Source organism: Setaria italica, chromosome II, assembly GCF_000263155.2.
Source record: "Setaria italica strain Yugu1 chromosome II, Setaria_italica_v2.0, whole genome shotgun sequence".
Taxonomy (NCBI): domain Eukaryota; kingdom Viridiplantae; phylum Streptophyta; class Magnoliopsida; order Poales; family Poaceae; genus Setaria; species Setaria italica.
The window spans coordinates 47477186-47499076 of NC_028451.1; the positions used below are offsets into that span (position 1 = coordinate 47477186).

The 21891-nt window shown below is 47.5% G+C and overlaps 4 protein-coding genes and 1 long non-coding RNA gene across 6 annotated transcripts; 2 read left to right on the forward strand and 3 right to left on the reverse strand.

The window, feature by feature from the left end:
* Positions 1 to 615: 615 nt before the first annotated feature.
* Positions 616 to 3983, reverse strand: LOC101773442 (RNA pseudouridine synthase 6, chloroplastic). The gene is made up of 9 exons (XM_004958527.4): positions 3651 to 3983; positions 3416 to 3544; positions 3060 to 3314; positions 2871 to 2952; positions 2366 to 2481; positions 2224 to 2278; positions 2030 to 2141; positions 1457 to 1626; positions 616 to 1175 (listed from the first exon to the last, which is right to left on the reverse strand). Exons 1-9 carry the CDS (start codon positions 3869 to 3871, stop codon positions 870 to 872), a joined length of 1446 nt encoding a protein of 481 aa, XP_004958584.1. The 5' UTR covers positions 3872 to 3983; the 3' UTR covers positions 616 to 869.
* Positions 3984 to 4339: 356 nt separating this feature from the next.
* On the reverse strand, positions 4340 to 6111 carry LOC101773859 (putative cis-zeatin O-glucosyltransferase). The gene has a single exon (XM_004958528.3). It carries the CDS (start codon positions 5926 to 5928, stop codon positions 4519 to 4521), a length of 1410 nt encoding a protein of 469 aa, XP_004958585.1. The 5' UTR covers positions 5929 to 6111; the 3' UTR covers positions 4340 to 4518.
* Positions 6112 to 10245: 4134 nt separating this feature from the next.
* LOC101774259 (adenosine deaminase-like protein) lies at positions 10246 to 15419 on the forward strand. Its single transcript, XM_004958529.3, has 11 exons — positions 10246 to 12168; positions 13251 to 13321; positions 13480 to 13571; positions 13653 to 13712; positions 13815 to 14048; positions 14143 to 14219; positions 14312 to 14381; positions 14505 to 14618; positions 14696 to 14762; positions 14851 to 14955; positions 15040 to 15419. Exons 1-11 carry the CDS (start codon positions 12047 to 12049, stop codon positions 15168 to 15170), a joined length of 1143 nt encoding a protein of 380 aa, XP_004958586.1. The 5' UTR covers positions 10246 to 12046; the 3' UTR covers positions 15171 to 15419.
* An 82-nt stretch (positions 15420 to 15501) lies between these two features.
* On the forward strand, positions 15502 to 18027 carry LOC101774668. Of its 2 annotated transcripts, XM_022823747.1 has the most exons (4): positions 15502 to 15880; positions 15953 to 16357; positions 16498 to 17675; positions 17766 to 18027. In XM_022823747.1, exons 3-4 carry the CDS (start codon positions 16516 to 16518, stop codon positions 17782 to 17784), a joined length of 1179 nt encoding a protein of 392 aa, XP_022679482.1. In that variant the 5' UTR covers positions 15502 to 15880; positions 15953 to 16357; positions 16498 to 16515; the 3' UTR covers positions 17785 to 18027. The 2 variants fall into 2 exon arrangements, with proteins under 2 accessions (XP_022679482.1, XP_004958587.2); XM_004958530.4 differs by having other exon boundaries at positions 15502 to 16357.
* Positions 18028 to 18206: 179 nt separating this feature from the next.
* Positions 18207 to 19197, reverse strand: LOC111256198. The gene is made up of 3 exons (XR_002676190.1): positions 19063 to 19197; positions 18783 to 18938; positions 18207 to 18500 (listed from the first exon to the last, which is right to left on the reverse strand). It is a non-coding gene; the product is annotated as an uncharacterized LOC111256198 (long non-coding RNA).
* Positions 19198 to 21891: the final 2694 nt, after the last annotated feature.

Below are 21891 nucleotides of genomic sequence, written 5' to 3' on the forward strand. Positions count from 1 at the left end.
CACCGCTGCCGGCGAGCCACACCAGGTGCAAGGGCCGCCCATCCCGACGGCTAGGGGGCCCTCCGCACCCGGCGCCTCCTCCTCCTCTTCCACCGTTAGAGGGCCGCGCCGGGCATAGGGGTGGGCTCCGTTGCGCGAGGGCCGCTCGTCCCAGTGGCTAGGGCCCCCTCCACACCGGCCGCCTCCTCCTCCTCCTTCGTCGTCGGCGAGCCGCACCGAGCGCAGGGGCTAGGTGCCGTCACCACTACCCCTAGCGCCAGTGGGCTGCGCCGGTGGGGTTCGTTCGTCCCGATGGCCAGGGGCACCACCACCTCTCCCGGCACCGCCACCCCAAGCTGGCGCCGCTCGCCCGGCCGCACAGCGCTCGCCACTCACACGGGGCCCGCCCGGAGTCATCCGATGAGAGAGAGAAAGGAGAAAGAGACGAGAGGATGCATATATAGAAGAAGATAAAACTCAAGAGCTTTTTTGCATATGTTCGTCCATGTGGCGCCACGTTGGCATGCCATATTAGATTTCGAAGGGGTATGGACCTAAGTGGCACAACTTAACAAGTTCAGGATGTCAGATTTCGCAAGGTGCCAGATTTCGATTTTGCGAGTTCGTGGACCTAAGTAGCACCTTGGGACAAGTTCAAGAGCTGCTGTATATTTAACTCAAACTAAAACATTCCCCTGAACATTTTCGGCGTGTTAGGTTTTCTGTTGCTGGTGGCCAACCATCCCCTCCCAATCTCCCATGATGCCTCAATGAGTCCCACCCCAGGCATTGAGGCATATGCCATCGTTTATCAGTAAATTTGGACATCTGTTTCTCTTTTGTTACTTCAAAGAATACATGGTTGATATTCCCATATACCATTTTTTTTATCATACCAGGTCAGACTCCACTGAATCCTGCCGCCACCACGGAACCCCTGCCTTATAGCTGTGGTGTTCACCTTCATGATCCCATGAGATTTCTGATGCTTGCAGGCCAATTACGGATTTTGGTTCCTTGCCGTGGGCAGCAATCCATGCTTCAACGGCAGCTTCTTTCTCCTCTTCACTATTGTAACTCAGCCTCTCCCTTCTGAATGGGTTTATGCTTGGATTAGCCTTCGCTGCCATTGCGGCAGTCATGTATGCAGAATCCCCTATAATTGGAGTGCCTATGGCAGCAAGCTGTGCCCTTATCTGCAACACAATGTAATTCCAAATTAGACTATAATGTGATGTACTATAACTATAAGCAAGCAATCACATTCCTGGAAAGGATTAAAGCACTGAACAAAACAATGGCATACGCATAGTTCATTCAATTAAAAATACAAGCACTGGCAAAAATAAGCAGATTGTGCTTTAATGTTTACCAAGCTGGTAGGCTGTTAGCTCAGAAACTTTTTTTTTATTATAGAAACCCAGAAGGGGAATAATCAAGCCGCTAATGGTGTGTCTGACAGAAAGTTACATGATACCTGATGAGTTTTCCCTGTCAAGAGATTGATTTTACATTCATAGGCAGCTTCTTGCTGGGGCCATCCACAGTCGTTTACATTGTAAGCTTTCCTGGTCAAAGAACTTGGCCATGGTACCTTCTTACAATCAAGCACCTCCATTTGACAGAGATACCATTTTGCAATATGATCTGGTTAAATACGAAGAAAACATTAATATATTGATACAAAGATTTCAATGTAACAACCAATGCCCACCAGACTAAAACAAGAAAGTTATTTGAAACTTATTATGCGAGCGCTCAGCCACGCGCCTATTCAGCATTTAGCCAGTCAAGGACTTGTACCTTCTAGAGTGTTTAAACATCCGAACAGAGAGTAACAAGGCAATGCTCAAATGACTGACGGAGGAATAGACGGGACTTGTATGTAAACATTCACATTTCACTATTTTCAGTAAATGACCACAACTTAACAAAGGTGCAGGTGCACATATCATAAAGAGAGTACACAATTTTACCTAAAATAAATTGTATTTCCCATCCATGCATATGCAATGCTTGAAGATGCAACGAGTTTTCAGTTCAATAGTACCTTCTGAAACTAATCTAGGAGCGCGATTAACAGGACGCATATAATGGGTAATTGTTCCTGTAGACACAGGTGCTGTAGTAAGCGCAAGATACACTTTTTTGACCTGTTTTTCCTGTTGCCAAAAAAAGGGTATCATTGCCAGTACAGATTCAAGACCCAAAAGTACACAGCACTGCAGTCAGGCAGTAACATACCCTTATCAGTCCATGGAAAACTGAGCAGAACTCTTTAGTTTTAGACAGTACTACACTGCAAAATGTCAGAAAAAAAGGCACTAGTCACTTAATTCCCACATTTGATCATAACAAGTTTATATAAGTAAATTGATAAACGAACCAGCCTTCAGAGCAGTTGTCAATTTGGTGAGTCGTCATTAACGGTGTTTCCAACCCTAATGCACGTGAAGTAAACACAGCACAGGATTCCTCAATGTTATCAGTTGCTCCTCCCACCTGAAAGTTGAAAGTTTGCAGGATATTATTTGAGCTTAGTAAAGTTCAACTGCAACCTAATGACTGGTTGGACCATTTCTAGCTTCATGAATAGCCCCATGCTCCTGGCTGCATTCTATGTTGCATTGGTGATACAGACACATTGTAATTGAGGTGAATTTTATTTTGTTAAGTAACCTAACATAATAGGTATCATATTCATGAACAATTTAAACAGCATCAAATTAAAGATAGATAATGAACAATATGTTCAACAAAGTAGACGTCTAATCTGTTGCAGAAACACATTCCATGTTACAACATGTGCGGACTAAGAAGTTTAGAGCCATTAAGTCACGAGCACCAAAAAAATAGGAAAAATGAACTAATGGAGGAAACGAGAAGCATACTGAGGTTGCAGCTGGTTTATTGAGGACAACGTAGTCATCAGCAACTGCTATTACCCTTGATTTCCAATCAATTTCATAACACCTGGCAGGATTGAGTAAGGAACATACTCATAAGCACTCAAAGCTGACTCATTCATTCACCATAGCAAGAGTTCGCAGCTGATGACAAAGAAAAGCAATACATCTTACCTCGGAAACCGTTTGGGGTGCACATGAACCCTCAGATATGTGCCGGCCTCAAGAAGCTGGTTGGGATCCGTCACCCTAAATGTCTTCTGTGCTTCCCTCACCGTCTTCCCCTTAATGGACGCCCTCCGGCGCAGAACAGATGGATCGGTCACTTCCCTAAAGATCCTAACATGCTCTGGAGCTGCGTATGGGGGCGGCTGTGGCGCAACAAGGGCATAGTACACAGCCCCAAACTTGATAAGATCTGCAACATACCTTCACACCCACAATGTTACTCATGACTCACTCTTGCATCAGCTAATTCATTCCATTTAGTAAGAGAGCGAGAGACAGCATATTGGGAGAAGGGTGCTTACAGAGGAGGAAGGCCGAGAGACCTGGAGATGAAATCAGCTGCCACCTCGTCCTCCCGAGCTACGAGGTGCTCGATTCGTGGAGGGTCGTCTTGCAAGGGGCACGGCAGAAGCCGATCATACACTGGATATCTGCATGATTGTGGATATCACCAGAGTGTATCACTTGGGAATAGCAGCTGCTGGAATCGTAGAAGGATATGAGTGGGGTTGGGGGGGGGGGGGGGTGCGGACTTACGCTGTGGTTGTTGGGGCCTCGACCGCCGCGGCGGTTGACACTGTGGCAGCGGGGGCGATGTGCGTGGAAGGGGAGAGCCGGGAGCGGCGGCGTGGGGCCGAGTGGGTAGTGAGGAGGGGACAGGAGGAGGAAAGGGCGCGAGGGACGAGGGAAGGGGGAAGAAAGCGGCGGTGCCATAACTTCGGGAGGAGCGACGCGACGGAGGTCGCCGGCTTCGGCATCGGCGGCGGCGGCGGGAGGAGCCGGGGTTTTGCTCTGCTGTTTTGGGCTTTTGGGGGTTGGGACGTTGCTGACTTGCCTTTGCTGGGCTACTAGTACAGAGGTCAGATAAGATATTTTTCTCTGCTCAGATAAGCTTGGGGCTTTTGGCTCAATCTTAACTTTTTCCTCAGCAAATTTAGGGTGAATTTTGGTTTGAAGCTGTTTGTCGACTTTTCTGCTGATTCAGGAGAAATCCCAATCCCTGCATTGCGAAATTTTGTTTGACAGAATTAGGCATGCATGTTCATTTGCTCCTATATTTTGGTACCCCCACCGATTTTTTTTAATCAAAAAACTGCTGAGCAAGAACGGATTTTGGCAGGGCGATAGGGTGATTGAGTCATTTCTTGATTGCAGTTCAGGAGTTTCATCCCTAAATTGGGTACTTTTTTCATGAATTGCTGCCTACTTGTACTGTCAGCATCGCATATTCAAGGCTTTCAAGCTGGTAACTTGCTAATTGACTTAGTCGACGACATCTGGCAAGTGCCAAATGAAAACCATAGACCTTCGCTTTCATCATCAGTAACAATCAAAGTCAGTCTTAAATAACACATCAAATCATCACCAATTCGAACAGCACCATGCAGCACAGCCGCCGCCCCGATCACCTCGTCATGTAAGCGACGAGCTCCTCCAGGTCCTGTCTGGACGACCCACCCTCGGCCACGGCGCCGCGGACGGCCTCCCCGAGCGCCGCCGCCCGCCGCCGCATCTCCGCCCCTTCGTCCGAGGCCATCACCCTCCCGATCGCCTCGCGGACCGCGGCCGCCGGGGTGACGTCGTGGCGCTGCTCCCACGGCCGCACGAGGATGCCGGCCCTGAGGTACTTGCACACGAGCTCGGCGTCCCATGGCTGGTCGCTGTGCATGGGCCACGCCAGGATGGGCTTCCCGTGGCTCAGGCTCTCCACGGTGGAGTTCCACCCGCAGTGGCTCATGAATGCCCCCGTCGCGCGGTGCGCAAGGATCTCCAGCTGCGGCGCCCACCCGGTGATCACCACGCCGGCTCCCCGTGCCGTGGCGTCGCCGAGCTCGGACGCCGCGACGGCGAGGCGCGCCCCGCTCTCCGGCGCGGCCTCGTCCCGCATGTCGGCGCGGTCGGCGTCGCGCAGCACCCAGATGAACCGCTGGCGGCTGTCCCGCAGCGCGGCGGCCAGCTCGCGCACCTGCTCCGGCCGGAGCGACGACGTCGTGCCGAAGGAGACGTAGAGCACGGAGGACGACGGCTGCTTGTCGAGCCAATCCAGGCACTCGTGCCGCGCGCTCCCGGTCGTGCCGGGAAGGAGCACCGGATTCAGAGGCCCAACGGCGAACAGCTTGGGGCCATCCGAAGAGGGGATCCCCGCGAGCACGTCGAGGAACTCGCCCTCGAGCGCGCGGCAGGTGTTGACGACCATGCCGGCGCCGGGTGCGCGCCTGCGCTCCTGGCCCATCCGCCTGGCGAGCGCGACGAACTCCTTAGTCGCGCAGGCGTCGGACGGGTGGAAGACGAGGCCGTGGTCCCGCAGGAGCGCGTGCCCGGGGTCCGCCCACCCGACGTTGTACGAGGCGGCGAGGCAGTGCACCCCGAGCGCCTCGGCGTTGGGCAGCCGCGCGGCCTCCCCCGCCGCGAACGCCGCCATGCGGTCGTGCAGGACGACGACGCGGCGGTGGGACGCGGAGAGCTCCTCCAGGAGCTTGCCAAGCGGGGACCGCGCGCCGGCGCAGAAGGCCTCGAAGAGGGGCAGCATGTGCACCGGGAACGGGGACGCGGGGTCCGGGGCAGGGGACGCGTGCGCCGGGACCTCGAGCGCGCGGAAGCGGACCGCGGTGAGGAACGGGGACCCGGCGCCAGCGCCGCCGCAGCCCCAGCCGTGGAGGCGCGCGCGGGCCTCCCGGAGGTGCGGCTCCGGCGCGGCATAGTGGACGGGGAGCCCCCGCGAGGCGAGCAGCAGGGAGAGGTGGAGGAGCTGGTTCAGGTGGCCCTGCGCCGGGAACGGCACCGTCACGACGGCCACGGCGGATTCGGGTTCCATCGCGGCGCTGGGTGCGGATTCGCCTGGGATCGGAGGAACGAGGAAGGCAAATTCGCCAAGTCGTGTCGAGTAGCCCAAGGCCAGGGGGGAGCGTGCTCGTTTAGCAATCCTTTATGAATTTTTAATGGGAAAATAAATGAAAAAGGTTGTCAGTTGCCACCTGTGTTTCCATTCGTTTTCTCCACTTGTGATCTTCTTTTCCAACGCGCGCATGCTGTTCGGCGGAAGTGCGAAGCCGACAGATCACCTGCTCACGAGTCACGATTGTCATCTGCTGACAGAAACCGGCATTTCCGTTGCTCATCTTGGGCCTTGTTTAGTTGCTCAAAGTTTGGAGGTGCAAAATTACTGTTATAGCACTGTAGCACACTGTAGTGTTTCGTTTGTATTTGTGAATTATTATCCAAATATTGACTAATTAGGCTCAAAAGATTCGTCTCGCAAAGTACAACAAAACTGTGCAATTAATTTTTGATTTCGTCTACATTTAGTACTCCATGCATGTACCGCAAGTTTGATGTGATGGGGAATCTTCTTTTTATATAGTGTCAAAGTTGGGAGTTTTGAGGCAACTAAACATGGCCTTGAGTCGCTGGACGGCTCGCGGGCTGCAGACCTGCAGTGTAGAGCGCGGACGACGATGACCTCCTTCGGTGATCCTCCTCCGCCTCCCGCTGTTGCCGTCCTCCTCCTCCCTCACCTGCAAGCGGTGGCGCCGCCACCTCTCCGACCCCCGATTTCTCCGCGCTTCTGCGCATTCTACCACCGTGAACCCCTGCTCCTCGGCTTCTTCACCGGCTCTGCCGCGCGACTGGGGAGAAGGAGCGAGCGGCTGCCCATCTGGAGGAGGAAAGGGCTTATTCGTAAAAAATCAGGGACCTTTATGAAACGACAACCCATATTTAACAAAAAAAAAACAATTTGGATAATCGCGATCCAAATTAAGGGTCTGAATGCAAAATAGTGGTCCGATATCTTACATACAACCCCCTACTTTGAATCGCGGTTAATAATCGCGATTCAAATTGGGGTAAATTCTGCAAAATTTCCAGGCCGGCGAGGCGCCGCCGCCGCCGGTGGACAAGGGCGCCGGGCCTGACGGGACCAAGGGGTGCGATAGCCGCGGGATCAAGGAGGTTCGGGGCGCCGGGCTCGGGAGGATGGCGGTCGGCACGGTCAGGAGCATAGCAAGAACCTCACCGGCTGCCCGCCAGAACACGGTGGACGGTTGCGCGCCGGACCAGACCAGCTTTTGCCGCCCGTTCTCCATCGCCGCAAACCCGTTCCCGGAGTCGTGCTCGTCAGCTCGTGCACGCCGCACGCGGTTTGCGGCCCGCCCCTGCTTGGTCTGCCGCTCTCAGAGGTGCCACGTGCTGGCGGCCGTGCTGCGTCTCAGTCAGTAAGGTAGTGTTTGGTTGCTCGCATGGAAGATGATCCTGTATGGGATGGTTCAGCTGGATGGGTTGATCCTGGATGGATTGATACAGGTGGGGATGATTCCATCCTGTACCGAGTCGTTCGGTCGATTTTAGCGCACAGCTCGGTACGGCATCTTCTCGGTATATTCCAAGAATCTGAACCATCTCATCCTGGACGAAGCGGTGCGATTCAACGAACCAAACACTTCATCGTGCTCAGATCCCGCACCAATTCATACATGTATCGGATCATACAAGGAACCAAACACTACCTAAAGCATCCAAGCAATCCAATAAAATCGACTATTCTTCCAACAGAAAGGGACTTTGTATTTTTACGGAATGTATGGAATTGGAAATCATTCACGAAAGCGTTGTGGGCTTTCATGTCCTGTTCTTGTTTCTTCTTCCATGCTTCTGATGGATCTGAAGTTAACTCGCCTGTGTGTTCTCCGGTTCTCCCTGCTGGCAACAAAACTCTGTAACTAGCCCAGTGATTGGGCTTGTGCAGAAAACCAATTGTAACTAGCACAGGCAAATGAGCACCGGAATGGCCAGCAGAAACAAACAAACAATGATTTGTCACAGCTCACTGATAAAGCTCCAACGTTTCGTTGATTCGGTGGTTCAGGTCAGGATCCTGTTAGCTTACCTGTACTGGAGATGAGTGTTGTTCTCGGCTACTTCAAAAGCCTCGAAGATCTCCCAGGCAACAGCTCCTGGGATACGCTCTGAAGCATCTTTCGGGTATAACAAGGTTTGGTGGGAGCTTTCCAAGCTGTGTTCCTGCAGGGCATGCTCAACCTGACGTGGATTGGAGGCGAGGGCTGGGGAAGACGGCACTTTGTTCTGTCAAGGTTTGATTTACAGGGGGATGTTTGTTCCCACCTCTAAACTTTACCACCTGTCACATTAAATGTTTAGATATTAATTAGGAGTATTAAACATAGAACATTTACAAAATCCATTACACAGATGGAGGTTAAATGGTGAGACGAATTTATTAAGCCTAATTAGTCCATGATTTGACAATGTGCTACTACAGTAACTATTTGCTAATGCTGGATTAATTAGGCTTAATAGATTCGTCTCGTCGTTTAGCCTCCATCTATGCAATTAGTTTTATAATTAACTTATATTTAGTCCTCCTAACTAGGTTCCGAAGATTCAATGTGACACGGACTAAACACCCCTTCATGAAGAGTCTTGTCTCCTAATCTGGCGTCTACAGAGATATTTCTTCGTTGTCTATTGGGGGTCAAAGTGCTATCTGCAATCATGCAGTTTATGTCTGATCACCAGTTTTAACGAATGAATCCATCTGTGCTAATTTATTTTGGGGCCCACTGGCACCTGGTCAGGAGAGATTCTCATCTTGCTGTCTGCTGCAATAATTTTGAGGATTAACTTCTGCATTAATCTTTTCCCTTCTGAAAAGTCAATTAACTGACGAGCATCTGTCTGCTGTGACCCCTGTTCCCACTCTCCAGTACAGTACTGCAGTAACAGCTGTTCCTGTTCAATTATTCTACCCATGTTAGAGGGTGTATGTTTTTTAAACTTGAGTACATGTGACATCGGATTTTGAATACTAATTAGAAGTATTAAATATAATCTAATTACAAAACTAATTGTACAGATGGAGTCTAATTCGCGAGACGAATCTATTAAGTCTAATTAGTCCATGATTTGACAATGTGGTGCTACAGTAACCATTTGCTAATGATGGATTAATTAGGTTTAATAGATTCGTCTCGCGAATTAGTATAGAGGTTCTGCAGTTAGTTTTATAATTAGCTCATGTTTAGTCCTTCTAATTAGCGTCTGAACATCCGATGTAACTCTCCTAAAGTTTAGCACCTCGTATCCAAACACCCCGAGCTCTCTACCCTGAACTGATTCATGGTGCACGACTGTCTCCGTTCAAAATGAAACATATTACAAACCAGTCTGTTCAGATTCTGGTTTTCGTTTCTGCAGGTCCATCTTGTAGTTTTTTCAGGTGACACCAAGGGCATGCTCTCTAGTTATATTCAGTCGGTTTTCAGCTTAAATTTCTGTTGACATTCAGTGTGTTTTCAGCTTAAATTATCAATATGTTTTCCTGTATTTGTCATGATATACTGATCAGAGGGGATGCTAACTTCAGTACACACCTCATTGACAAAGGAGAGTGTTCCGTATTATCAAATGACTGAATACAGTTCAGAGTTCAGACTATCAAGCCTGAAAGCCGCAGCTATTGATCTATGGAGGAGCCCAAATCGATAACTGCATTGGTCATTGACGGGGACAAGGTAAATTGCGAAACAGCCAATAAAACCACAATGTTGCGCGGCAGAAAAATTGAAGAGCTGAACTGTAGAATAGAAGAAGTTGATTTCTGAATGTGTGATATTGATGCTGCTGGGTTCATTTGTGTCGCACTCCTCTTCAGCACTGGAAGATGACAACAGGTAGGAAGGTAAATTGATCCTAACCATTTCAGTTTCACCTTTTGTCGCCAAGAAAAGGCATCTCTTTTGCAAAGCCAACCGCTAAAAAAGGGCTCCTTTGTAAAGCTAACCAAGCAGTAACCTCCACTGACCAGTGTTTTTTCTTCCCAGCTGAACTGTTGAGATAATCATGTTTAGAGATTATAGCTTGAATAAGAGAGTGTTTTTTAACGTTTATGGATTGGTTCAAATTTGTATCAAAGTCAAGGATTTTGGTACAAATCTCCTCTTCCAGAGCGATCCTGTTGTGATCTTTTGATGGGTGAGATGGCTCTAGCAATCTTTATAATTCATCTTCAGTTTATACAGATACTAGTTTTTCAATCCATCCCACCTAAGAATATCCAAATTGCAAACTTTCTAATCTTAGGAGAGTTGATAAAAAAATGAGTAAAATGCATGAGCGGTCCCTAAACTTGTGCGCGTGTGTCATCTAAGTTCCCAAACTTCTAAAACGCAAATTGAACTTTTCAAACTTGCTAATTGTCCCATACAGGTCCAAATCTCTAGAACTTCCATTAATATGCCTACATGGCACACTACGCGGTGATGTGGACATGTAGATCCGCACGTAAGCTCTACCATGCTTCTCTGTCCACTCTCTCTATCTCCTTGTCCACCAGTCCACCGGCGGTCCTCTCCCCGACGATACAGAAGACCAGCACGAGCTGGACCTCGATCCGCGCAGCTGACCCCTCTCTCCTTTTCCGTCGCCGAGATCTGCATCTCTGGCAGGAGGCACTCGAGCCCCTCGGCGGCGGCAGATGGCAGCGCTCGACCTCGAGCCCAAGCCACCACCGCTTGCTGGCCACGCTGCTCTACCTCTCAGGCGCGCAGCCGTTGGCCTCCGTTCCGCCAGCCACCACTGCCCCTCGGCCCTTCTGAGGAGGCGGAGGAGAAAAGGGGAGGAGGATGTGAGGGGGCTAGCACGCGCAGAGGCAAGAAAGCAGAAAGGCGGGAGGTTGCGGCGGGTTAGGCTGCTCTGGTCCCAGCGTCGACAGGGGACACGGAGGTACCACGAGGTCCTTGGCGGTCGGCGGCGGCGCTCCACCTCAGAACCTTGATGGCAACGCTCGAGCTCGTGCAATCCGCCTCCTCACTGGCACCAACAGCGGAGCTTGCAAGGATGGCAGCCGCACAATGCTCACCCAAGCCCTTTTCCCACCGCTGACCATTTTGATTTGCCGCTGCCGCATTGAGCTTGTTCGTGCTGACTCCGATTCACGGTCCTGCTCATTGAAATCGCGCCGCTCCCCAGCTATGTCATCACGCGCACTCCGCCATGGGCTGCCGCCGTCCAGCGCCCTCCCCCAGCCATGCCGTCGTGTCGCACGGCCGCGGGCCATCCGCCGCCGCTAGTGCCCCTCCCAACCATGTTGTTGAACTGCCATCGGGCCAAAGGCTGAGCGCCTCCATGGGCCGACGACCAGTGGTCCACAGTCGGGCCCTAGGATGACAACCAGGGCCCTCCGCGGCACCGCGTGCATCGTCTGTGGCCTCGTTCTCCTACACGTCGTCGGGAGCGGCCGGTTGACCTTGGCACAAGGCAGCCGTGCCGGTGGCGGGCGGCATGAGGTGCAGGGGTGCTGCGGCAGGCGGCAAGGGCCAGCTCAGGGGGGGAGGGGGCAACGCGAGCAGCCGGACAGGCGCCGCAGAGAGAGAAAGATAGAAATGTGGGAGAAGAGGTGAGGAAGAGAGAAAGACAGAAATGTGGGGAGGAGGTGAGGAAGAGAGAGCTGACATGTGGACTCCACATAAGCAGATCCGCTGGCCGACGACAGGCGTTGCGGTGCACGCGGTGATGAAGGGAAGATGGCGTCGTGGCAGGTTGACGAGCGGGCCCCACGTGTGGATCCACGTCATCACGGAGTCAACATGCCATGTAGGCGTATTAATGGAAGTTCTAGAGATTTGGACCTATATGGGACAATTAGCAAGTTTGGAGGATTTCAACGTGCGTTTTAGAAGTTTGGGAACCTAGATGATACACTCGCACAAGTTTAGAATCCGCTCGGGTATTTTACTCTAAAAAAAATTATTTGCAACCATGGTGAAGCAACTGTCCCCGAAATAACTGAATCCCTCAGACTCTGAAGTCCGAATTGAAGGCTGTTATATATAAAGCCGCTTATTGCTCCTCCTTGTTAACCGTCCCATCCTCCAAGACTTCAGCAAACTGACAGGGCGAAGCAAGGAGCAGCCGCCATGGACGCAGAGATGGGGAGGAAGGTGGCGAAGGAGAAGGAGATGAGGGAGTGGTGCGTCGCGCTTCCCAAGGTGGAGCTCCACGCCCACCTCAACGGCTCCGTCCGCAATTCCACCCTCCTGTCAGTACTCCGCTCCGCCCCTACCCCACCTCCCCTCTCATCTCATCGTCTCCCCCGGACTCCTGGTTCTTGATTTCTAGCCATGGGTAGCTTCAGTTTCTTGATTCGACGCTAGAGTAGCGCAGTTCAAGTCTGGACTCTAGACCGGTAGGGGGCATCATCGTGCAGTATCTGTTCCATGACTTCGTGACACACGTTTGGGAGAAGAACTCGTTAGGAAATTTGTGGTTCAAATCCGATTTTTTTGTCGAGCGAACAAATCTCATTTCTGTGCATAAACCTGAACTTTATCAGGATTGTAAATTGCGATGTTGTAAAGAACTGCAGTTTTATTAAGTGTCGTCAGATAGTACGAACAGGGCATGTGCAGTAGTAGGGTGCAAGCATGTGGATTCATGGGAGTGCTCATGTGGGTGAAAAATCTTTACCCGTTTTGATGATTTTTCTAAAGGAGCTTATGATCCACAAATCGGAAATGATTTGGCCTCCGCAACAATTACCTTACTACTAACTAGAAGCTCCTGGAAGATAGGTCTGTAAATTATCTGTTATTTGCGTCAAGAAATGTATCATGTGTTAATTTGTGGGTTAGTTCGCCTAGACATTGTATGTTTGCTTCAGAGATGTTATGTTTCCCTTTATTATATTTCTTAAACAATATGTTCAAATCCTTTCGTGACTGGCCATGCTAGTTCACATGCTAACACTTTTCGTTTGAATGTATAGTTCTAAGTTCTAGCTATTTATTTGGTCTAAAGTCTAAACCAGATGTATATGCTGATCCAATAATTAGCCTTTTTGTCATCTGTCAATTTATCATATATTGCACTCAGAACAAAGGGCCAAGGCCTCAAGGCTACCAAGTACCAACATGCTGTATTAGTTCTTGCATTAAGGCCAAGGCATATGTGATAGTCTGATGGATGCTCCCTAGCTATATAAATGACCTATTCTTTGTGGATTCAATAATAAGTTTGTGCTGTTAAGACTCAGAACCGATTTTACTACAATGATTTAAGAGCACACACTGCTTATATACCATTTAAATCTGTGTCCAGACATTCTTATCCTTTTTTGAACAGGGAACTTGCAAAACAGCTAGCTGACAAAGGAATCATTGTCTTCGAAGATGTTAAAGATGTGATCATGAAGAGTAAGTCAAAGATCACCTTTATTTTTACTAATGCAGTTACTTACTATAAATCATATCAAAAGATACCATGGATTGTATTAATCACTGATAACACCGAAGAATTTCCTTTGCATGACTTTTGAGGATTTTAAACACTGGCATTTGAAATTCCTAAACAGATGGTAGATCTCTCCCAGAGTGTTTCAAGCTTTTTGATTTGTTCCATATACTTACAACGGAACATGATACAGTAACAAGGATCGCTAAGGAGGTATATTTGTCATCTCAATTAGAAGGTTGCATTCTTAATACTGTAAATTTGCGCAGTTCATTGACCCAGGAAATATAACAGGTCGTGGAAGATTTTGCTGCAGAGAATGTTGTGTATTTGGAAATAAGAACTACCCCTAAGGTGCTTCTTTGGAATATTTTGTTGCATATTTTTTACAGTTTTGTGAGTCTATGCAGCAAGAATGTGGTTAGTTATGTGTTCTTTTGCTCACATATCATGTAGAACAATGAAGCCAAAGGGATGACCAAGCGGTCTTACATGGATGCTGTTATTAAAGGTCTAAAAGCAGTTGAAGCTGTTGATGTTGTTTTATTTGATTCTAACTCAAGAACAAATGACACATTAGCTTGCACACCTACAATTGAGTTTGATGGTGACACAATGAAAAAGAGGATATATGTCAGGCTCCTTCTTAGTATTGATCGCCGTGAGACAACTTCGGCTGCATTGGATACTGTAAGTTAAGATTTTCCAAGAAGCTGATATTCTAAACAAAGTAACAAACATAGGCACACATCGATAATCTGCAGAAATAATTTCTTTTTGTCAGGTTAATTTAGCCCTGGAATTGAAGGACCAAGGTGTCATTGGCATCGATCTTTCTGGCAATCCAGTCGTGGGGGAATGGTAAAAAGTACCTAATATCTGCCTTAAAATAGGTGAAAACATGCTAAATATTTATGTGCTAATACTCCTCGGCATTTGCAATATTTGTGAAGGGAAACATACTTGCCTGCCCTGCAACATGCTAAAGAGCTAGGAATCCCCATTACAATTCACTGTGGAGAGGTCTGGAAATACTTGTCAACAACTTCTAAACCACTCTTTCCTTGACCTTTATTTTCTTGCAGCTACATTTGTAAATATTGCTCTATACTATTTGACCAATGAAGTAAAACTTAGTGACAATAGGTAGCAAACAGGAAGGAGATCCAGGCAGTGCTGGATTTCTGCCCTCAGAGGCTGGGTCATGTATGCTGTCTGAATGATGCAGAATGGAAGAAGCTCAAGTCCCTGATGATTCCAGTAAAATTCTTTCTACCCATTTCATATATATAGTCAATTAGGCATGACGTGTATGTTTAACTCAAGATAAAATGCAGGTTGAGATATGTTTAACATCAAATGTTATGACAGGAGGTGCTCCTTCTCTAGAGCTTCATCACTTTGGTTGGTCCTTAATGATACAAGATCAAAGTTCTTGCCGAGAATCATCATCATCTCAGTACTAACATTTTATTATACTGAATTTGTGCAGCTGACCTCTATAATGCAAAGCACCCTCTATCCTTATGCACAGATGACTGTGGCCTGTTTTCAACAAGCCTCTCAAATGAGTATTACCTCGTTGCAGCCACTTTTGGTATGCTCTCTTCTTGTAAAGAAGTAAATTAAAAAGTAGTGCTATTTCTAATACTGACCTGACAGACCTGCATGATTTTGATAGGTCTCACCAAGCCTGAGCTGTTTCACCTAGCTCAGGAAGCAGTGCACTTTATTTTTGCTGATGAAAATGTGAAGAAGTCTCTGAAGGAAGTGTTCAAGCATGCCGAGAAGAGATTTGACGATGTTGTCTAAAATTGGCGTGACAAACTAATGTGTGTGCATTGTATGATCACTATGAACCCATGCAAAACATGTATAGGCGTGTAATTTCTTGTTTATGTATGGATTGTGTAATCTTTTCAAGAAATATAGTCAAAGAGGTAATCAGCGTCAAGATGTGGCACAAAAGCCTATGGAGAAGGGGTTGTAAGGAGCTGGTAACAAACCTCGCGGTGTCCATGATCGGAAGCCCTCGCGGCCTCGCTGCTCGCTTTGCACCTGTACAATTTTTCTTTTTTTATAAGGATTAATCTCTTATTTTCGGAGAAACTCATTTTTAGAAATACTCCTTTTTCCTTCTTGAAGCAAAGAAGCAAAAATGTAGTCACATATAGGTAACCGTTAAGGAATCTAACAGTGCTACTTCTTCGATGAGGGGCACAAAGAAAAGAGAAGCAAGGAATGCAAATAGAAAAAAAAAATCCAAATACTAGTAGTAACAGAATAAAAAAAGAATAAAAATCAGTATGGGCTGTCCACTAGACCAAGTCCAGCCCATTCCAAAATCGGGCCCAACACTGGCCAGCTGCGAGACAGTTGGCTGCTTCTCCCCTGAAAAGCCCCCGGGAGCAGGCTACGCCGGCTTAACCGTTGCGCCCACGGCGGAGCTGGCCGACGCGGCGACCCCGGCCACCGCGACGCGGCCGTCTCGGGATCGCGCCTCCGACACCACCTTGCCGCAGGTAAGCCGCCGCCTCCTCTATCCCCTCCGTACCAACATCCCCCGCTCCCTCTCACCCTCGATTGCTGCGCAGGCTCGCGCGGGTTGGGCTTCGGCGCTTCGCGGCGACGCTACCACCCTGCGCGGAGCAATCGCATCGCCGCTCCGCCGCACCTTGCTGCCGGTAAGCCGCATCCCCCGACCGCGCCCCCGCCACCAAATAGCAGCAGGGCCGAGCGCTTCACGGGGACGACACCACGCTCAACCAACAGGCAACAGCAGCGTGGGCTTCAACGCCGACGAGTCACCGGCGGACGCCCCAGGCCTGCTCCTCCCCCACCTTCCCGTGGATTCGGGAAACCACGACGAAGAGCGCGCAGGGCCCAGCGAGTTCGTCAACGACCAAGCGGTGAAGCGCGAGGTCTCTTCCTAGGACCCTCCTCCAGCCCGTCGACTGAACACGCGGCGCCCCCTCGTCGACCGCTTCTCCCCAACCACGGTGAGTCCTTCATTCCCTGGTACTCCTTCCTTAGCAACGCCCCTGCCTTCTGGTCCTCGCCTTCGTATTTGTACTACGCTGATATTGACTATTGAGAATTCAACGCCATTGACAGCATCAGTCCCATCTTGAAATTGCAGTTGGAATCGTATCTACTCATGGAATCCAGAATCCCTTTGTTTGATGAGAGCAGCTCAACCAGAGCCAGCCACTTGCCGAGGAATTCATCTTTCAGGTCTTGCTTCAAGAGGAAATGGGATGGGATATGTTCAGGTCTGACAAGTGCCAGGGAATTTATTCAGTTTGGCAACAGGGTGGAACTGGAGCCAATGCCGTCTCATCTGAAGATAGGACATGCTGTAGAGATGATTGAAGATGATGGTCGAACCTTCGTGGAAGCTACCATTGAAGATATCAGAACTGGTAGTGGTTTGCTTCTTGTCAAGCCAAAGGGTGCTGTATCTGAGGACGACTCCATTCTGCTGCAAAAGGACAAGCTCCAACCAGTACTGGCTTGCTCCAGCGACACAGAGCATCAAGGCACTGGTCCTCATCCTAGCTTTACCATATATGACAGTGTTGATGTATTGAATAGTGCTGGCAAATGGGTGAGAGGGGTCATTGTTCAATCTCCCACTAGCAATGGGGACAGTTACCGTGTGCGGATATTCAAAGAGAAGGATAACTTTGATTCGACATTTGCCCTCACCACAAAAATGAGGCTGCATTTTGATTGGGATAGATCCAAAGGTTGGATTGTCGATGCCACTGAGACCATTGGTCACCCTCTGAATCAGGCGGTGGGCCTTGTCGGTCACCAAAGGGCCAAAATTGTTAAGATGTTAGATGCACAACATGCTGTAGTTGAGTTCTGTGATCTGACAAATTCGGATGGCAATCATGTCAAGGAAGTCGTTCACATCAAGGACTGGTACAAGAGTAGATTGGCAAGAAGGTTGAAGGAGCTGAGATATTGGTTGGCTCCAACTGATGATCCATTGCAAGAGTTCGAATGTTACATGCCTACCTATACTTGCTTGGCTGTGTTAGCGGCAGTGTCACCTGTGCTCTTCACCAACTCAGCTGAAAATTGGCCGGATAACATGCTACTGGTCTTCTATTTGCTTGGCGGGCTCTGCTGTTTTGTATCTCTGCTGCCTGTGGTTCGAATCATGTGTCGGAAGCCTACAGCAAGAACTCAGCTTCGCATTTTGAGATTGATTTGTCTTACTTCTGTGGCCATTGGTGTCGCATTCCTGACAATTCATGCTGTGTATGGGCATCAGGCTCTGATGGCGAGTAGGCAGAAGGCAAGAAGGTACTGACATACTAGCTCAAGCCTTAACTATTCTGGCCGTACTATGTAAGAATTTATGATCTAACAAAACTTTCTGTTATTGTTGGTCAGTGTAACAATTGCTGGATAATCTTCGGTTCAGCTGTGCTCCAAATCAAGAGAAGAAATCATCAGAAAAAAAAACATCTCTCATTCTGCCTCATCTACCTCCGAAGTACAGATTATTTGCCACAAATGCAACGTACAGTCTCTGTGGAAGGATGAGAGTTTGATCTCTGCTGTACGCTAACAATTTGGTATTCTCAGTTACTCTTGCACCAGTTTTGGAACATTGGAAACGTAGGTGCGGAGAAATAGTTGCAGTCAAATTTTACCACGTTGCCTCTGGTTTGTTTCATTCTTTGCTGCCTATGTTTGTTACACGGCGAATCGCACTGTTGTGGATCCTTCTGGTTTCAGTTATGTTAATCCGTGCCTGCCTTAGCTGTAACTGAAATCAGTCGATAACACTTTCCTTAGAGATGTTACTTTCTATTTGATAACACTTGCTTAACTTGCTACATCGACAAGGGGAAAACGAAATCTGGAGCACTACATCTAAAAGAAAACGAAAAAGAAAATCGGATACTGCACATAGATAATCTGATCTCATGATGTTTACATCGATTGAATTTTAGCTACCACTCCTGTGGAAATCCATCCAGAGGTCTATGCTTCAAAATCAAATCTGTGATGTCAAACCGCGGATCCTTTTGGAAGATGCGAAAAAAAGGTGACATATCCCACTCGAATGGGTTATGATAAGCCTCCTCTTCAACAGCGTGCTGATTTGTCCCTCCAGCATCACTACAAAGTACAAGCGCAGAAGCATAACAAAAAGGCATGTCGGATTCATGCACAGATTATGCACTGTCACAGAAAGTTTTTTCAGGAAATTGTCACAAAAAGTTTTTTCAGGTTACCAGAGCAGCAAATGGAGGATGGATAGGGTGGCAAAACAAAACTTTTAAAGCTTCCAACTTAACTCAATATTGATATCACGTAGCAAGAAAATACATGTTGAGGGCTAGATTTGGGATAGCAAATTGCAATATTACTTAGAAGAAGCTAGTGCCCCAAAAGACTTACCGAGCAGCAGTGTTCAAAACCGTGAAAGGACTGTCACTTCCACTTCAACAATGCAACAATCCTGGACAAGGAAGCCCTCTTCTTTATCAAACAATGTCTGCAGTGCCACCACACCAGCGCATCCGTGATAAATGTTTCTATTGAACATACCGCGGTCTGCACAAATAGAGGAAATCTCTCGCTCATCAAAGGATGCTCAAAACTCCAAAACATTCACTCTCAATTACGCAGAGAGAGAGAGAGAGAGAGAGAGAGATACACGGACAAGAAAAGTGCTCACATGACTTGTCGATATGCTTCCCATTAAGCTGGTTGATGAGGCGTATATTGATCCTCCCAAACAATTGGCAACATATATGTGATAAAGAAGGGTGCACATATACATGTAGATGGGAACTGCCAACTAAAACACAGACAATCCTAAGAAAAACAAAATGCCAATCAGTAAAAATTATGATCATTAATAAGTAAAAAACATTATGTATGATGTGTCCTTATGATTAATATTTTTGAACTTCGATACTATCAAGTACTACCTCATTCCTTAAATATAGGATGCTTGTCCTATCATGCTTAGGACAAGGTACTAATTTGCTTGTTCTAAACGACATATATTTAAGAACGGAGGGAGTATCAACGAGAAGTTCATCAACCGTTACAGTGGAACCCTCTGAATCTGAACCCAAGTAAAATCAAGTTATCAACAGCATCACTTACCAGTCGTAGCCACCGGAACTGAACTTCTTACAAATGCAAGGTTTCAGCTGCTGTTCTGTGGAAAGTCCCCGAATCGTACATCTAAACCGGCTGGTGCTGCTGGACTGCAACGACCGGTCGGGTCTAGGATCAATACCCACAATCGAAATTCCAAATGAGCCAGTGATATAAAGGTAGCACGTAGAGTCAAGATGAAGTCGGCGGGTAGGAGCAACACGAATGATCTCAACCCCAATTGCACAAGTATCATCAACAAGGAAGCCGTACGAAGGGTCAAGGAACCTGTCATAACTGAGAAGGTCGATGCTGCTCCATCTGCCGTCGCGTCGACGAGCAAAGACACCATCAACTAGGTAAGATCCAACCCACGCAACCTTGAGGTTAGTACCGTGAACAAATCTAAGATGCAATGTTTTTTTTTCCTGAACCAAGATCGTATGCATTCTGATGAGATGCATAGTTGTACCAGGACAGGAAAGAATGAGCAGTACCTGTATGTGTAAATTGCTGGTCCTCGCCGCAGCCGCCTTGGTTGAAAATTGTGATTCTGCACCACACTGCAAGATCACCCGATTTTTCAAGATCACCAGGCCAGTCTTCCAGGTAGAGGGTCAAGCTAGGGTATCTTGTGTCATTCATTATTGTACACCATGGTTTCAGAAACAATCCCCTGTCCATGGTTATGAAAATAAGGCGGCGTCAGTGAGCGGGAAGCTGCCACTAGTACATGCAAAATGGAAGTATGGAACATTGTGATTTTGTGAAGGAAAAACTTTACCATTTGAGACCGTTTGAGTCAAACGTCTCAGAAAAATGGCGCTCAAGCTTGGGCAACAGTGAGAATCCTTCAATCGTCCAGATGAAGTCAAACAAAGGAACGTTTTGCATAGCTTCACAAAAAGGCTCCAATCCTAATGTGATTATCCAAGAAAAATAGTAGTTAGAAAATTATGCCATGTCCAGAACAAGAAAGGGAGCGGTGAAGCACCCGTCTGACTTGATGTGGTAGTAGCTACTGAGCATCCTATGTATATGCACTCAGAGTAGGATTAAGAGACATATGATTTCGATGTAATTATAAAGTTATACAGCTGAGTTCATTGTAGAGCACGTATCAAGCCATTGGCACAACACCTACTCGTACAGTTGGACGCAGTTTCCATGTTATTCAAACCTACTATAGTTATATTTACTTGTTTTTTAGATAATATATGCCATATCGCTTCAACAGTAGCTAAATATTTAGTTTAGCAAAGTGTTAAAAAAAAGCGCCTAAAATATTTAACACTTCTAAATTGATCAATGATATGAGATTTCCAGAAAATAAGGACGTCAACATTGTTACGGATCAGATAGCAAAGGAATCCTTGCATAATGAACTAGAACGTTGTCACCATAATAGAGGGAACCAAATGTTATCACCAAGATAGAGAGAACACATTTCCACTGTGAACTAAACACTGAACATGATACCTGACACAAGCAGGATATATTTTCTTACAGATACAGTTTTCAGGGCTAGCTTGTAGTTGGACGAAAAAATATATACGGTGATTGCATAGAAAATTCGGTAGAAAGATCATAATTACCTGTTCTATCTGTTCCGTTGTCCTTCAGCGAAAGGGCGTTTGGTCTTTCTTCCGTGTTGCAGTTTGTACGTTTGCTATCATGGTCCGTTCTTTCAGAAGACCGACAAAATAAAAGTGGATGGTGTAAGGCTACATATTGGTAAAAATTGGAGGAGCAAAGCTGTTTTTTTTCAGAAGACCTGCATCAGATTTTATCTCCGCCCCTTCGTGACGTGTGGGCCGTCCATCCTTTTCTCATGTTATCTCTCCACCGTTGGATTTACAACGTAGGCATCGGATGGTCTACAGTTTCCTTGATGGCGCCTTGGCTTCTCCAGGCTCCGCAAGATGCAATGATGCTTGGCGTGCGCGTGCCGACTCCTTGCTCTCATTGCGTCCCAGCGGCGTGTGAGGGCTCCACTCGGCCACCCTAACTCCGTAGTTTTATTATATATTTGTGATATTAGTAAATATATCACACATAACTTGTTGTTCATCTATAAATAACAAGGAAGGCTTATAAGGAAAAGTGCCATGCACAGTCAGCATAAAAACTCTTGCATCCATTTCTTCAGTTATCTCATAGTTCCTATTAGCATTTGAGGGTCTTGTATTAGGTTCACACACAAGGATTTGGGACAAGGCAGAAGTTATAGGTTATGATAAACACACTCGAGGAAATAACCGAGAAATTAAGAACCTAATAAGCAATTCAAATGACATGAGTCCAAATATCATTATCGTATCACGTTGCTGTCAGTAAAGAAACTCGCAGCACGTTTATTATGAAAAATTACAGCGGTTGATTGATATTTTACATAAAC

Coding starts and splice junctions, on each gene's coding strand:
- LOC101773442 (XM_004958527.4), bottom strand. CDS start 3,871: ATGCCGAAGCCGGCGACCTCCGTCGCGTCGCTCCTCCCGAAGTTATGG. Junction 3,315..3,415: donor TCTCTCGGCCTTCCTCCTCT/GTAAGCACCCTT, acceptor GTGGGTGTGAAG/GTATGTTGCAGATCTTATCA. Junction 2,279..2,365: donor GACAACTGCTCTGAAGGCTG/GTTCGTTTATCA, acceptor GACATTTTGCAG/TGTAGTACTGTCTAAAACTA.
- LOC101773859 (XM_004958528.3), bottom strand. CDS start 5,928: ATGGAACCCGAATCCGCCGTGGCCGTCGTGACGGTGCCGTTCCCGGCG.
- LOC101774259 (XM_004958529.3), top strand. CDS start 12,047: ATGGACGCAGAGATGGGGAGGAAGGTGGCGAAGGAGAAGGAGATGAGG. Junction 13,713..13,814: donor AAATAAGAACTACCCCTAAG/GTGCTTCTTTGG, acceptor CATATCATGTAG/AACAATGAAGCCAAAGGGAT. Junction 14,956..15,039: donor CCTCGTTGCAGCCACTTTTG/GTATGCTCTCTT, acceptor TGATTTTGATAG/GTCTCACCAAGCCTGAGCTG.
- LOC101774668 (XM_004958530.4), top strand. CDS start 16,516: ATGGAATCCAGAATCCCTTTGTTTGATGAGAGCAGCTCAACCAGAGCC.